This window comes from Rhinoderma darwinii, chromosome 12 (assembly GCF_050947455.1).
Source record: "Rhinoderma darwinii isolate aRhiDar2 chromosome 12, aRhiDar2.hap1, whole genome shotgun sequence".
NCBI classification, from domain to species: domain Eukaryota; kingdom Metazoa; phylum Chordata; class Amphibia; order Anura; family Rhinodermatidae; genus Rhinoderma; species Rhinoderma darwinii.
Window position 1 is genome coordinate 71,397,911 of NC_134698.1, and position 16,046 is coordinate 71,413,956.

At 42.8% G+C, this 16,046-nt stretch overlaps 1 protein-coding gene across 5 annotated transcripts in view; it reads right to left on the reverse strand.

The window, feature by feature from the left end:
• The window catches only part of MARK3 (microtubule affinity regulating kinase 3), a 61,980-nt gene that overhangs the window by 14,872 nt on the left and 31,062 nt on the right, over positions 1–16,046 (reverse strand). For all 5 annotated transcript variants that reach the window (XM_075843927.1, XM_075843926.1, XM_075843924.1 and 2 more), the window contains exons 4-13: positions 15,617–15,665; positions 13,222–13,287; positions 8,397–8,467; positions 6,520–6,576; positions 5,962–6,198; positions 3,534–3,653; positions 2,079–2,178; positions 1,561–1,673; positions 1,267–1,417; positions 477–688 (exon numbers count right to left, since the gene is read on the reverse strand). In XM_075843927.1, coding sequence (XP_075700042.1) covers positions 477–688; positions 1,267–1,417; positions 1,561–1,673; positions 2,079–2,178; positions 3,534–3,653; positions 5,962–6,198; positions 6,520–6,576; positions 8,397–8,467; positions 13,222–13,287; positions 15,617–15,665 — 1,176 coding nt within the window. The remainder of the gene's footprint in view (positions 1–476; positions 689–1,266; positions 1,418–1,560; positions 1,674–2,078; positions 2,179–3,533; positions 3,654–5,961; positions 6,199–6,519; positions 6,577–8,396; positions 8,468–13,221; positions 13,288–15,616; positions 15,666–16,046) is intronic.

The following is a 16,046-nucleotide window of genomic DNA, read 5'->3' on the forward strand; positions in this document are numbered from 1 at the left end:
GAGAGAACACGGTGGGTTACTGCACGGACCATACAAAAAGCAACGCACCCAGTAACAGCGTTCTCTCTACACATCATTCCTCCGACCTGACCTGGACCTCCAACCTTTCACATTTACAACTTGCCAGGAGGGTTTGGGGCATTTTGCGGCAGAATAACAATCTAATCCTGCTTAATTTCCAATTCATTAGCCCAGCAAATAAATTTTCCCACAGCTAGAAGGGTGAAGTTGGAGTCCAGGATTTTTGGCAGGCACAACACTTTTATTGAAGGAGAAAAAAATGTTTTCACAAATCCACCGGATAAGTAAAAAATGCTAGATCGGCGGCGGTCTGACCGCTTGGATCACCACCGATCGCTGTGCTCGGCTTTATATACACATACATTTGTATTTTTTTTGCAATTTTAATGCATACAAGATGGGCAAAGACTTACAAGGAGCAGAGTGCTTGTTTCCCTGATACAATATATACTTACACTGGGAACAACTGAGCTCTTCTTCCGGTCGGGGATATCTGCTTTATTGGGGTTATTTGCATTGCCAAGCATGGGGCTAGGAGGAGTGACTCCTCGCCCACTAACCGCACTATTAGATTTCCGGGACTGCACCTCTTCCTTCAGATCGTTATCTGTGGCATTTGTCTGGCTTCGTTTTGGGTAAACTGTAACAGCAGGGATGGCAGGGCCAGCTAAAACCAGAAGACAAAAGACTTGTTAATACAATATGGAATAAAGTGGGTGCAAACCTATCCAGAGTCCTTGTGACAACACAAAATGTGGTAGAAGAAAGCTATCAATTTATAACAATGAGCAAACCCAACCCATATGAAACACCACACCTACTGGCTGGCAGGATACACGCGTGCCTCCCAGTCCCACCATCACATGTGGGCACCGCCGGCCACAACTTCTGCGTCCTACAGTCACAGCTGGGTCACCGTTTTCACCCCGATAGCTCCTGGAACGGTCAAAATTCCCACGAGACCACACACCGTGACTGTCCCAGATCAACTTATAGGAACCTGCTGCTCCCCAGACGGATGCCCGGCCATAGACTATGATGCACCCGCTGAGTGAATACCTCACAGGAAGACTTCATGTTGCTGAAGCAGGCGACTATTCCAATGTTTTTCGTTTCATACGTCCCACCTCTTGTACGTAACAGATACATACACATATAGTATGTATGTATATACTATATAAACAGACAAATCTACATTGGCTCCAAGTATTAGGATATCTGGGCGCTTGCGTGTGACCTACTCACCATGATCACTGTACCGTCTCTGTTTCTGGCTGGAGGAGATGCTTCGCTGCACCTTGAGAGGGGACTGTCCGGTGCTATTGTTCAGATCGCTGCTTGGTCTGACTTTAGCAAGTGACAAATTGCTGCTGGAGCTGGAGTCACTGGCATCCAACTGGAGATAAAATGTGATGATGAAACCTCAACTACGTTACATAAGGAAATAGGACAATCTTCTAACAATGCAGAGAGACTAAACATGGCCGAGGACCAACATTTCTAATCCGTGCAGGATCTACAAGGGCCATCTATTAATACCTCCGATGATTTTCTTCCCAGTAACAAATAAGTTGCTGTGATTTCATCGTATTTCATCTTGCTGAGAGATTCCTGTATCTCTTCTCTGGAATACCCCATTCCAACCATTACATCTGAAAAGGACAGAAAAAACAAAAACCAAAAGGATCATTATCCAGGCCATGCAAACGTCTGAATTGGATTATTTCACTTTGTAAAATGACTTCTCACAATGCTACAGACGCCAACCGACTGTAATAAGGATTATTATAAAGTGACGCTTTAGAGCGGGGATTGCAAAACGTAAACTTAACAGATACACTCTCTGTTCACACTAGCGCCATGACTCGCTTATAACGGATTGCTTCCAAACGGATCCCAACGTATACTGGCGGATCCCATTGACTAATAACGGGGCGTTAATAGCAAGACAACGGTTTTGGTAGCAAAGAACTGATTTACAAGAGGCAAATACTTATAAAAATAACCAAAAAGGTTAAGCAGTGGACAGCGATTGTCCTCGTGTAAATAAAACTTACCTATTCGTTTCTGGTCGGCTATATCAAGCTCGGGCTCAACAAATGGTTTGAGCTCTTCCTCTTCATGTCCCGCATTGATCCATCTGTCCTTCATTATTTGCTTAATAAGAAAAGAGGAGTTGAAGGTTAGTTGTAGATAGATATATAGAAATCACAAAACACCTTCGCTCTATCCAGACTGTACCCAGCAATTAACAAGGCATTTTGCTCCCATGTTACTCTTTGCATTGCTTTTAACGTGAGGTGCTCATTAAGAGGCTTTTTTCGATGAAGTTGCTCGTTCCAAGAACAACCCTGCAGAGTAGGCCTTTCAGCACTTAATAGTATCCAGGGAAATCACTGACCGGCTTAAAAAAGGATAAGCCCGCTGTTCTTATTTACCAAACAGACTCTTTAGATGTGTTGTGCCAAATTTAGTAAATTCTGATCTGCCTTTAATAGTACGATTGAACTCAGAACACCTTTCTGAATGTGAGCACACCGTAAAAAGCTCACATTAAAGGGGGTTGTCGGTTTCAGAAAACAATGTTTCAAATACCCTTTTAGTGTTCCCGTCAGCCTCAGACTCTGAAATGAGCGTCAGCGCAAATGTCGAGCCTCCACTCATTTCAAACTCCTCCTGGTTAGTCTTGCAGCAGGGGGGGGGGGGCAACCCCAGTCCTCCGTTCTGGCGATCAGTGGGAGTCCCAGCGGTCAGGCAGCCACCGATCTAGCATTTTTCACCTATCCAGTGGATAGGTGAAAAGTGTTGGAAGCTAAAATAACCCTTTAATAGAGAGGGGGGGGGGGGGCGATCACCTATTCAGGAACCTCAACTCTTAGGCCCTGTTCTCAAAGTATTTTTGCAGGCAGAAAAATAAAAATAAAATAATAATTCGGCCTTAAAATTCCTTCAGGTATTTTGAGGCGGATTTTGACCTGTCTGCACTTTCCTGCTGCGATTTTTGCGGTGTTATTCGGCCGCTGCCATTGAGAGACGCGGCAAATGCTTTCTCTGCCTCCCATTGATTTCAATGGGATGTCAGAAGCAGAATCACGGCAAGAAAGCGAAGGCCGCTTTTTTTTTTTTTGCCGCGAGCGGCTGAATACGGTCACGGGAAGTAAAAAAAAAAAAAAACGCTGATTCTGACGTGGTTGGAGTCAAAATCAGCATAAAACAACTGTGTGAACTGGGCCTTAGAGTGGAGGATTGCAGAAAGAGCATCTCTCACAGCCGGACACAGCACATCAATGCATTACATCAACAGTCCATTGAATTCTATGGGCACTATGTACGGAGCAGTAAAACATTATCGTGCCCGAGCCCTAAGGCGTCTCATCTGCCGGAAGGTATTGGAAGTCATTTAACCTGATCTCATCTTACAGTTTTAAGATCTATAATGGCATTAAAACATGACAAGGCTGACGACCTATATAAAAGTGTTGCCGGCTCAGCTGCCGTTTTGGACGCGTTACCTCTAGAGTGCCTCTTTTGCTCGGGTTTAGAACCAGGAAACGCTTGAGAAGGTTTTCACAGTCTGTGGACATGTAGAAGGGAATTCTGTATTTCCCCCTCAGCACTCTTTCCCTTAATTCCTAGGAAACAAAAAAGTAAAACCTTCAATGAGAAACAGGCGGGTGTAAGTTAGTGAAGGTGGTGGATTTACAACCTATAACGGGTCTAGCAAACGACTCCTTCATCTGCGCTACAATAAAAGACCGCTTACCTGACATTTTTTCATGTTTTTTTGCCTTCTGTGCGATTGTAATGAAGAGGATTTTGAAAAATCCTTTTTGCACATCGCAGCGGGTACACCATGCAGCTTTTTTAGGGCGTGCTATATCCTCTTTACCAATTAAGCAATTGTCATGCAGCTCTATGGAAACGTAGATCAGTATCCAGAAAGCTGCGTAACATCCAGAGTTTGGCGCACACAATTGTTCATTCACCAAATAATTTCAGGGAACGTGACAAAATAAAGCTGTGTTAACATTACATGAATAGCCTCCGTTTAACCTATACACCGGCAAAAGAGCCTGACATGTTAAACGGATGCCTCAACGGAGACCATACAGTGGCATGAGTCACCCATAGGGTCCCATTGTAAGAAAAAAAAAAAAGGATACGGTATATAAAACAGTATACATTTTTTACGAGCTACCATTGTATGGAATAGGGTGCAGTGTACAACAATGTACCTTAACCCCCGCCCCCTTTTTTTCCCGTTTTGCAGCACTCCCATGTATACTGGCCAGACCAAGGCCAAAATAACACACTTGGCCGCGGTTGGGATAATTTACCCTTTGAGCACGTTTAGAGCTTTCCTGGCGTACACACTAGAATGTAAATTAGTCAACTGTTGTAAGAAGCGGTCATGGACAGAAAAAAATTAAAATAACCCCCCCCCCCCCCCAAACAGCGCTACTTTTGCCTATGGGCTGTGTCAGGTATTGCAGATCATCACCATTCAATGCTGAAATACCAGACACAGCCAAGAGTGGTGCGGTTTGAGGGCGGAAAAAAACCCATTAGTGCACGACTATACTTTACAATGTCTTTACATTTATTGGTAATTGTGAGTAGTTCACAAAGTTGCCCTTAATTGTTCTTCATAATTTACATTTAGGCATTTTACCAAGTTATCTATTGGAGCAACAGAGCAAAGTAGTACAGATAATATATTTCTCTATCTAAATACCTCCTCTGTATTCATAAAGAGCCATTTCTTACAGGAATTCAACTTTTGTCGTACACTAAAACAGCGCCACTACTGGTCTGGGGCTGGCTCGGGAATTGCAACACAGCTCCATTCAAGTAAATGGTTCAGTGCTTCAATCTTACCATCGCGCTAGTTGCAGTTTCAGAAAAGTTGTGGAAGCCACTATGCTCTACAGATGGTAACCCCTCAATTAAGGTATGGTGAGGGTCCCAGTTGTCGACCCGCACAGATCCGACACTGACAGCATAACGAACAGATATTCTATCAAAGGAAAATCCCTTTAAGCTGTTGGAAATAATGGGACTACAATTAAGGCTCATGGTTGTTTATAAGGTCAGGAACTTAAAGTAAAGCTCCAGCTTGGTGCCTTACTAGGATATTATATTACGAGAAATTCCCTAACATATTGGAATTTCTGATACAAGTTGGAGCGGTTTTGACAAACCTGTAGGGTTATGGAAAATCGAATTACATGATCCTTCCCTGCAAGTTGTGCCAGCACAATATGGTCGTCTGATATGGAGGTCTCTATTCTGTGAATGGAGTTCTGCCTCGGGACTTGAGGACAAATTGTCCCGCCCGTGTGACATGTCAATATACAGAAAAGCTGTGTTGTCATCTACGCAGGGTGCTTAAAGGGAAGGAGTATACTTTATTTCCAGCAGCCACGCAAACTCACGGTCCGTGAAAATGAGCGCCGATCAACAAGACCGCTCGTTGATCGGCGCTCGTTTGCTCCCTTCACAAGGAGCTATGATCAGTAATGTATGGACTACGAGCGATCGTTACTACGATCGTTGGTCCCTATTCATTAGCATCATGTCTGCAGCACATCTCCTTGTTTACATAGGGAGAGGTGGTGCTGACAACGATTAAATTTTGTGCTGCATAAACGAGCAGATCAGCCGATGAAAGCTCATTTGCCTCATCATTGGCCCGTGTAAAAGGGTCTTGATAACTAAAATTGCCCCCCCCCCCCACCACCACCATTTATAACAGGACCAATTGTGATCATATGTAAGGGAATTAGAGATATGGAAAGCTGCACCAAACCTGCTTCACTTGAAGATAAATTGAGGCTAGCCCAATACGACAGTCAGGGCTTGCCGGCCTTCGTATAAGCAGCCATATTGCTATTATAACCTACTGTACTGTATTACATATTGATCACCATCGAGACATACCTTTAAATTTTGTCCATCGAAGGGTAAGGATCCGCTGACTAGAGTGTACAGAATAACCCCTAAGCTCCAGACGTCTACCTCGGGTCCATCGTACTTTTTGCCCTGGAAGAGCTCTGGCGCAGCGTAGGGTGGGCTCCCACAAAAAGTATCCAGTTTGTTGCCAACTGTAAATTCATTGCTAAATCCAAAGTCTGCTATTTTAATGTTCATGTCTGCGTCCAGCAACAGGTTTTCTGCCTGTACGATTGGAAAACATAGCCGCCGATTAGCAACAGCAGTCGGGTCACACCGGCATGGTGCGCGGCCCATCAAACACATTGCACTTTGTGTATTGCGAGCCATTTATGGGTTCAATGAACAGCCCTATGAAAATTATTTTCCATATTTACCCAACCAGGACATCGATCATATCACACACGTTAATGTCATAATATATAAAGTTATATTGGTGATCTATCCTAAGGACAGGCCATTAATTTTTAAATCCTAGAAAAAACCCTTTAAAAAAAAGACAAACCTTCGCAACGGAGGGGATAGTAGCTACAAAACGTTACGTACCTTCAGGTCTCTGTGGACAATGTGTTTCTGATGACAGTATTGCACCGCAGATACAATCTGGAAAAGTAAAGAACTCATGATTTGCATCATTACTCCGTCCAAATTAGATACAACTTTCTACCGAAGGGCATTCTTGCCGGTTATTTTCTTTAGTGTTGAGGACACAGATGATCAAGGGACACCGTTCCAAGTCTGTGACCGTAGCTTAAAAGCATGGTCTATCGGAAGACTGAAAGCCACTTTCTGCTCTAGATGCTGCAGATATTTGCCATGCTTTACACTGCAGCTGTTGCACCATAAGCTTGCACGTCAGGGAGTGCATGGAAAGCGGAGTTACATTATAGGAAGGATAAAAAGATTATAATCTACAACTAAAGCACCAGCGAGAATATCAGACCACCAAATGCTATATGTATACTAAGAAAAATAAGTCTTAAAGGATTATTTCCATCTTCGACATTTATGACAAATCCACAGGATTGGTCATAAATGTCTGATGGATATGAATCCAAGCTCTGGGATCACTTGAACCCCATCCGGACCACAGGTGGCCGACGCATCCAAGCGGAGAATGATTGTTGAGGTGGCTACGCTTGTGCGTGGCTCCCTCCATTCTGTTCTATGGGAGTAACGGAAATAGCTGAGCAAGCGTTCCAAAATATGCCATAAATGTTTAAGTTGGGAATATCCCTTTAATGGGAAGGTCCACCTTGACAACCTGTTTTTTTTTTTTTATTGTTCCAATGCATTCAAAATAAAAAATGTAGCAATCTTACAAATGGCCTTAAAAAAATCCTACGGTCTACAACTCCGATACAGGCCTATAGGATTCCATGGTAGCAGACTACAAACTGGTGTCAGTCCCTTCCATATTTACCCCAATTCATACTAACTTAGATTTGACACGTTAACGAGAAGTAGGGGGATGGATTGATGGCAAAATAACAAGATCAGACTACACTTTTTGTAGTCTGTTACCATGGAAACATAGGAGTTGTAGACAAAACAGGACATTTTTTCACTAAGACTACTCGCAAAATTGCTACTTTTTTCAATTTAAATGGATTTTTTTTTTGCAGAAATTTCTGGCCGCAGCATGTACGTGGGGAAAGACGCAGAAATTTCTGCAAGAAATCTGTCACATGTGAGCATACCCTTACACAGGCTTATATTCAGATTACTAATAGTGATGAGACATGGGTGCAGGTTTTAAACGCTAATGTAAACCTTTGAAGGCATTTTTTTTCTTTTCAATAAATGTTTTATTTTATTTAGGACAAGTTTTGAATTTGGTTTGATAAAAAATAAAATAAAAATACAGTTTCTATCCTGAATACATAGAAGCAGTATCTTGCGGTCAAAGACAAATCCATCAGGTCAGCGGGACGGACTGCTTCGGTGAGTGCTGGTCATGCGTCTCTCTAACACGCCGTGTCCACCTATTAGCGATTTCATTCAAGTTCTTGAGCTTAGATGTAATTGAAAACGCAGGATGCAGCTATTATCACCGAAGCCGTCAGTCCCACTGACCTAACCAATTTGGCTTTGACTACAAGATAAAGATTCTATGTATCCAGGATAGATAGAAGCTGCATCTCAAAAAGTAAACTTTTTTTTTTTAAGAAAACCCAATTCAAAATTGTTCTAAATAAAAAGACATTGATTAAAAAAAAAATGGTCTTCAAAAAGGGTTTCATAGCCCATAAAACCCAAATGATCATTACTACCAGCGAAAACAAGTAATGTGCCCCCTAATTTGTCATGAGAATTAAAATGAAGCAGAACAGAACTTTTGTTCTGTTCAAGCATTGGGGTAAAACCCTAGACATTTTGAGAGAAAGATGGAGACAAAAAAGGAAATCTTGGACATCACACACCTGCCGGAATTTGGCTCTGGCCTCCTTTTCCTTCATTCTTCCATGTGCAACCAGATAGTCAAACACTTCCCCTACAGAGGAAACAACGAGGAGAGAGGAGGTGGAGATCATATACGATAATATTAGATTATATTACATTTTCAGTAACGGTATTTATTGTGTTTGTCCATTTCAGATAAAAAAAATATAAATTTTTTCATTAATTCGACATTTGGTCAAGTGGACGCTGGATTAAAAAAAAAAATAAATGACTGATATGATGAAAAATATAATCAAACTCAGAAGTATAAAAATAAATAAACCAAGATGTAATGAAGATATGTTGGACGTCTGACCAGCGCAGATATTTATGGTATCCGGGCCTATTTAGGGCACAACATAAAAAAAAAGTACATTTTATATAACGTTTGCTGGATCGAGAGCGGATATTAAAGGCTATGTACACCTTTGAAAGGTTTTTTTTTTTTTTAAATAAATCCGTGTGTTTGGTGCATCTTTCAAATTATTTTTTATTAAAAATGTTGACTTTTTGAGATGGAGCTGCTTTGTATCCTGTATACAGAGCAGCTGTATCGTTCGCTAAGACCTGAATAGGTCAGGTCCAGGGGACTGCCGGGTTCAGAGTCAGCGGGTCCTGCGTGTCTAACCTGCAGGATCGAGCGGTTATCAATCACATCTAAGTTAAGAACCCGCCGACACTGGACCCGCCAAACTAATTATAAAGTTGCACAGAACACAGACGTTTTTACTAACAAAAAAAAAAAAAAAAGCACTTTCAAAAGGTTTACATAGCAATTAAACAAAAAATTAACCTCCATTAGGCTGGGTTCACACGACCTATTTTCAGACGTATACGAGGCGTTTTTTGCCTCGTTTTACGTCTGAAAATACATCTCAAATACGTTGTCAAACATCTGCCCATTACTTTCTATGGGTATAACGCTGTATTGTTCCCACGACGCATAATTTTACGCGTCGTATGGCAATTACGACGCGTAAAATTACGCCTCGTAAAAAGAAGTGCAGGACACTTCTTTCGACGTTTTTGGAGCTGTTTTCTCATAGATTCCAATGAAAACCGCTCCAAAAACGGACGTAAACGCCGCGAAAACGGCGCGAAAAACGCAGCGAAAAATGCGAGTTGCTCAAAAAACTTCTGAAAATCAGGGGCTGTTTTCCCTTGAAAACAGCTCTGTATTTTCAGACGTTTTTGGTCACTACGTGTGCACATACCCTTAGGCTTTATTCACATCTGCGTTGGAGGCTCCAATAGGGGCCTCCGTCACAGATCCGGCAGAGATTACCGTAGAAAATAGCACAGCATTAGCATCAATGGGTTACGAAGCCTTATCGGAGTGCATTGTGACAGCGGCATCTCCTGTAATGGCCATTACCGTGGGATGTCAGCGGTCAGTTATAATTGACTCCTGTGGGTGGTGTGGAGGACATAGCTGCTGTGCCCATGATATTAATGTACTGTGCATTGAGAAGTTTAGGGTATATTCAGACGTGGCAGATATGTTGCAGATTTTTGGGGCATATTCCGCACGGGAAAAAATAAGCAACAAGTTTACAATACAATGTTACAGTACATTCACACAGTGCAATTTTTTTGCTGCAGATTTTATAATGCTCTGCCGACGTGCCCGAGATTTTCATGACAGAATTTACCCTTTGCAATAGAAGAGATTGAAAGGGTGCGATCCCCAGCAAATCGGGAGGCAAAATGCAAAGCCAATCTTCAGCGATTCCACAGAAATTCAACAAGTTTTAAGGCAAATTGTGGTTTAATAGTCGTTTGCATGAAAGAACGTGTTCAACTTCTGTCTGACAAACAGGAAAAATGGCCGAAAGCGGTAAAATTCAGACCTGTATCTCCAGTCTACGGCCGCTTGTGTGTGCAGATTGCACAATGGTGTAAACATGAGAAGGCAAAGCAGCACGCAATGTAACGAACATGATGCAACAAACAGTTTTCACTTAACAGGAAGAGGAGACTTGCCAAAGAGTCTAAACAGGAAAGTTGTTAAATGAGCATGTGAAAAGTCTCTGCTCCACGACATCCACCGCGCACGGTCACAAGACGTCTTCATAGGGGGTATAATTCGGTTTGCACAGTTGAGCTGGCTCCTCTGCAGATTCTTCTACGTAATAAACAAGCCCTTAATAAGAACATCGGAGGTTATGCCTAAAAGGCTCGGCTTTCAGAACATGAACTCTTGATCCGGCACTTTCCTTTGTAAAAATAAACTTCCCTTCCCTGTTCTTCATTAACACTGCTGACCGCGCTAGTACAGAACTGCTGCCAACAAACTTGGTTTAAGAGGACAGCAGCAAACAGCAAACTTCAGGTACTACAAAGACAGCCTGTCTGATTAAAGGCAACTGTATCTAGGAGAGAACCCTTAAAGGGGTATTCCCACCTTAGACATTAAAAAGCATACCATCAAGACGGCAGCTCTGGGACCTGCTCCTATCTCCAGAATGGGGGGGGGGGGGACGGGACACGACGACGAGCAGGAGTGCTCGGCTGTTTCTGTAACTACCATAGGTATCAATAAAGAGTCGCACACGTTCATTCTATGCCTGGATGCGGCGGCTGCCTCACTAGGCAGGGTGGGGGCCGGGAGACCCCTGTTTTATTGAGAGGTGCAGGCTCGCATCTATCAGATGGGCATATCCCAAGGATATGCCATAAATGTAAGGTTGCGACAACCCTTTAGAGGTTTATCGCATCAGGACAACCCCTATTTATATGCCCTATTAGGGCACATGGAGGTCATGGGGAAGGGGGTCCTCTGCTCAGGACCCTCACTATTATCCAGGGTAAAGTGTGGCTTTAAACTCCAGCTCTTATCTGATCGCCAATATTATGGTGGAAATGTACGGCCAGTCGGCGGCTCCTCCATTGATCACAATGAAACTAGTCCCACTGCAATGAGTTAGGTGCCAGGCAGGTTTCAATATAGAAAGTGGTTGTCATGTTGAGATAACCCTTTTAAAATAAAGGACATCTTTAATTCCCTACTAGAGCATCTGGTGGATAAGATCGAGCAAAGAAGAAAAATAAATAGTGCTCGCGGTACACAAATAGCGTGCTCCACCGCTCTAGGAGAGCCATCGGCCAATCAGAAATTATGGGAGCCGCGGTCTAGGGGTTCTTGCATGAAGGGGAAAATGCTTAGAGGGATGTCGCCCATTTCAATGCATGGACACTACAATAAATGGTTGCACTAAGAGTCTGCTGGAGCAGGAGCCGCTCTTTGCAGCAACTCTTGGAGTTAATTGGAAATACGGAAGACTAGATTTGCGCACTTACAGCCTGCGGAGACATCCGAATGCTGCTGAACATGTTGGTCCCGCTGTAAGAACACAATCCACAAGCACAGAGGATGTTTAGAGTCGTTCACCCTCCTCAGATCAGGAAATGGCCTATTAACCGCTATTAGATTCACACTGTTCTGACTCGCAGGTCTCTCTTCGGTGTATTGCTGCACAAGCCATTTCAGGAAACTAAATTTCCATCAATCAAAACCGAAGAGTTTAGAAAAACAATGAGAATCCGGTTTTAAAAAGTGTGTTAGTTAAAAGCTGCATAAAAAACTAAGCGAATAAAAAAGGAAAAGATTCGTCACACGTCTGCAAAAGCTTCTGGGTGAAGTCGGGATCACAGGGGCAGCGACGGTTCAGGAATTCCTTTCAGAAATTACCTAAACTAAGTTAGGCTCCGTTCACACATTGGCTTAAAATCAGACGTGTGTTTTTCCGGCAGAAAACTTTGACTGACCCTCGGACTCCCACCACCAGTTGTGCAGCAAATCCGCACCAAGAATGGCCCTATTGCTATTCAAAGTGAATAATCTTATGCGTTTCCATCTGCAATGCCATTTATTCCAGCGGGGGAGAAAACTTATGAACGCTCGTTTGGTCGATCATTGGCCTGTGTCGTAGCGCCTTCAGCCTGTACCCAGCCCGAAAAGGCTGATAACAGGAAACAGACGTCCTATTCTGCATTTGCTGTGTGGTTCAAAGACGACTTAGTGTCTCTTCAAGCCACAAAACTGCAGGTAGAATGACAAGACTGACTGCCATGCAACTCAAATTGGTTGAAGAGACGGTTTCGCGATTCAAGATGGGCAAATTTTGCCTGTTCGAGTGAATGCGAAAAATAGCACAGCGGTCGTGAGAGTGCCTTGTCCTCAATTTGCATCTGTCATATCAAAATATTCTTTGAACATGTAAAGTGCATTCCTATGGCGGTGTCTGTAAAGTCACTGCTGACACCTCCAGCCCAGTCCGCGTCTAGCCCAGGCAGTGTGATTGCCAAGCAGATACATGCAGCAAATCTGACTACCAAGAGTTAAAAAAAATAAAAAAAAAAATAAAAAAAGGAACTTTGTTTTGAGAGAAATGAAGTAATTTCAACCAATTGTAAATTATTTTTTGTATTTTTATTAAATAAATAAAAAAATACATAAGGCAAATCGACACCACAGGGGACAGCAGGAGTCGGCAGAGTTTACATTACTACTATTAGTTCACATCTGCGTCAATTTTGTTTTTCGGTTCCATCACGAGTCGAAAACCAAAATGAATTGAGTGCCAGATGCGTCGCTCAGCAGACACCAGCAGTGCCCAACAAACCCCATTGATTTACAAGAGGGTTGGTCGGGCTCCGCTGTGGTGTCCGTCATTTTGACTGGAACAAATGCGCTGCCTGCTGGCTATTCTTCCCGTTCAATAAGACAGAATTCGCAACGGATGCTCCGACGCAGATGTGAGCAGAGTATTCGGTGTCGGCCAGCCGGCAGGTTAGATCACTTACCTCCACTTGCATATTCCATTATTAAGTACAGCGTTTTTTCTGTTTCAATGACTTCAAATAATTTAACTGGAAGGAAATAAGAAAAAGTCTTTAAGTTGCATTTTCTTCCGCTCATTCAATAAAGGTAATAAATGGCAACAATTCTTACGAATGTATATTAGAAATGTGTAATGTTCAACTTTCTACAGCATAGAAAGCGCCCACGGGTATGACAAAACCAGAGCACGTTTGTCTACAGTAAGACGGAGCACAAAGCAAAATCCTGGGGGCTTAGCAAGAAGTAAGGGAAATTATGAGTAAGGGTTTTCATTAATCCCCTGTGCTACTAGAAAAGGGATTTCCAGGAAACGCTGCGCACACATACGTAAGGTCAGGGATACAACAAAAACATAACACTAGTAGCCGTGTGGAAGTTTCATTTACAGACGTGCAATTTATACCAATGTGATACTAAATATTCTAAACTAGCAGAAATACCAGTGAAGCACCAGCTTTTGAGGGGAGGGGAAAAAAAAAAAAAAAATCTAATAAAAGTTGTTCTTTAGAGTAGATTACAGTCCACCGGAAAGTGTGAACACAAATAAATTAACAGTTTGCTAATGTGGTAAAGATCCCAGCCAGACCGGAGGTGCGAGACCACTTCTCTTCGATTGCACCGCTGCAACAATGTTTTAAGTGTATGTTTAAAGGGTAACTAAAACTTTAAAAACAAACTTTAGACATTTCATAGTGGCACGTCAAAAGTTTTGATCAGTGGAGGTCTGAGTAACGAGACCGATAGTTAAAACGAAGCGGCAGAATCTCTCGGGTGAGTCCGGTGCCGCTTCGTTTCCGATCGTCTTTCTTCGGAGCGGTGTACAGACTCATAGAAGAAAGACGATCGGAAACGAAGCAGCACAGGACTCACCCGAGAGATTCTGCTGCTTCGTTTTAGCCAATCGATGGGGGGCCTCCGTGCTCGGACCTCCACCAATCAAACCTTCTGACGTGACACTAGGATGTCCAATTTTTTTTTTGAAAGGTAAGTTACCCTTTAAATGTGGCACATTAGGGCTGGGTTCACACCAGCGTTAGACTTTCCATGGTTCTGTTCTGAGGAGCAGAACATCAAAAATACCGGAAACGCCGATTCTGTTGCACAACGGACATCACTGGCGGCTGACCGAAACCATTGCCTTTAATGGGTTCTGTCTGGAGGTCCGTTGTTTAACCTGAACCAGTGCAGCATGCTGCGCTATTGTTTACGGTATTTTCAGCAGAATCTGCGACAGTGTCCTATTGGAGGCTCCAAAGCCGATGTGAACGATGCCGTAGGTTTGTAAAAATTCATGCATGGGCTGCAGAAATGACCCCATTAAGATGTATGCAAATCTGCCACGTGTCAGCATAACCTACCAGAAAGATGGTGAAATATTATGTGAGGTTACACAGCAACATTAAAACATTGTGCAGCCTATGACAACTGGTGAAATGTGACAAAGGACCCTCTCCCTGTATCAGTGCCCCATGATACCATGGGCGGGGGGGGGGACCACAGCAGGCTGCACCACTTCTATGGCAGAAATGTACAGCAATGATACGGGCGACGGGGTGGGGGAGGCAGACTTCAGGGTCAATGCTCCAATATGATGACTTATGTTTGTGATAGGCCTTAAATAACCCTGAATAAAAGACACACTACACTATGTTTTATAGATTTCTCCAGACATTGATATTTAAAAAAGGGTTTAAACGGAGAGTTCAATTTGATTTCCTATCATCAGAACAGGCCATTAATATCTGATCAGTGGGGGTCCGACTGTCGGCATCCTCACCGATCAGCTGTTTTAAGCGGCCACCACTTTCAGGCGAGCGCTACTTTCCCCTGATCGCATACGCTGCTCAATACTGTAAAAACAATGTCACGCTCGTAGCGGCGGTTGACATTTATTAGGGCCTTCTCCTGATCACATGAGAGGTAATAAAAACGATCCCATAGTTTCCCATGTTCGTTGCGTCAGTTGGCACCAATTGTGAAGCCGGACAGAAAAACGTTGCATGCCGCATTTCCCTGTCTGGCTACGGACACTGGACCAGTATACAAAGTACTTCGATATCAGTTGTGTCTGGCTCAGGCATAAATACTGGCCGGATACAACAGATATATGGGAACCGAGGCCAAGAATAGCACATGCTGTCAAAAAGAACGTAAACACGACAGGTCGATTGGATTGGTCAGAATTTATTGGGATCCGAAGAAAAAACAAAAAAAACAAAACTGATCCCATAGCGGTCATGGCCCCATTAAGAATGAAAGCCGTGATGTTAATGTGAACAGTGCCTTAACTGCACATTTACCACATTGTAACTGCATTCAGAAACGTGGCACATAAAACCTACAAAGAAAAATCCTTACCTATATTGGGATGATTCAAAATCTTCATTATTCGCACTTCCCTGAAGAGCTAAAGAGAAAAACAGAATGAAAAATAAATTAACATTGAGAACTTTAAAAACGATTACCGACGTTTAACCGATCACACTAAAGAGTAAGCTTTAAAAAAAACTTTCGACATGTCTTCGTGACACGTCAGAATTTTTCTTCGGTGGGGGTCCGAGCACAGAGAACCCCACCGATTGCTAAAATAAAGTAGCAGAACAACTAGACATTTTAACATGTATTTTTAAAAGACGTTTTGTTACCCTTAAAGGGGTTGTCCGAGATATATTTTTATTTTAAAGTTAAACACACAATGCACACATTAAGTATTCCCTAATATACTTACCTGTGCAATCTTGCTTCTGTTCTCCGTTCTGGCAGCTCTTTTCTGCCGATCACATGTCTT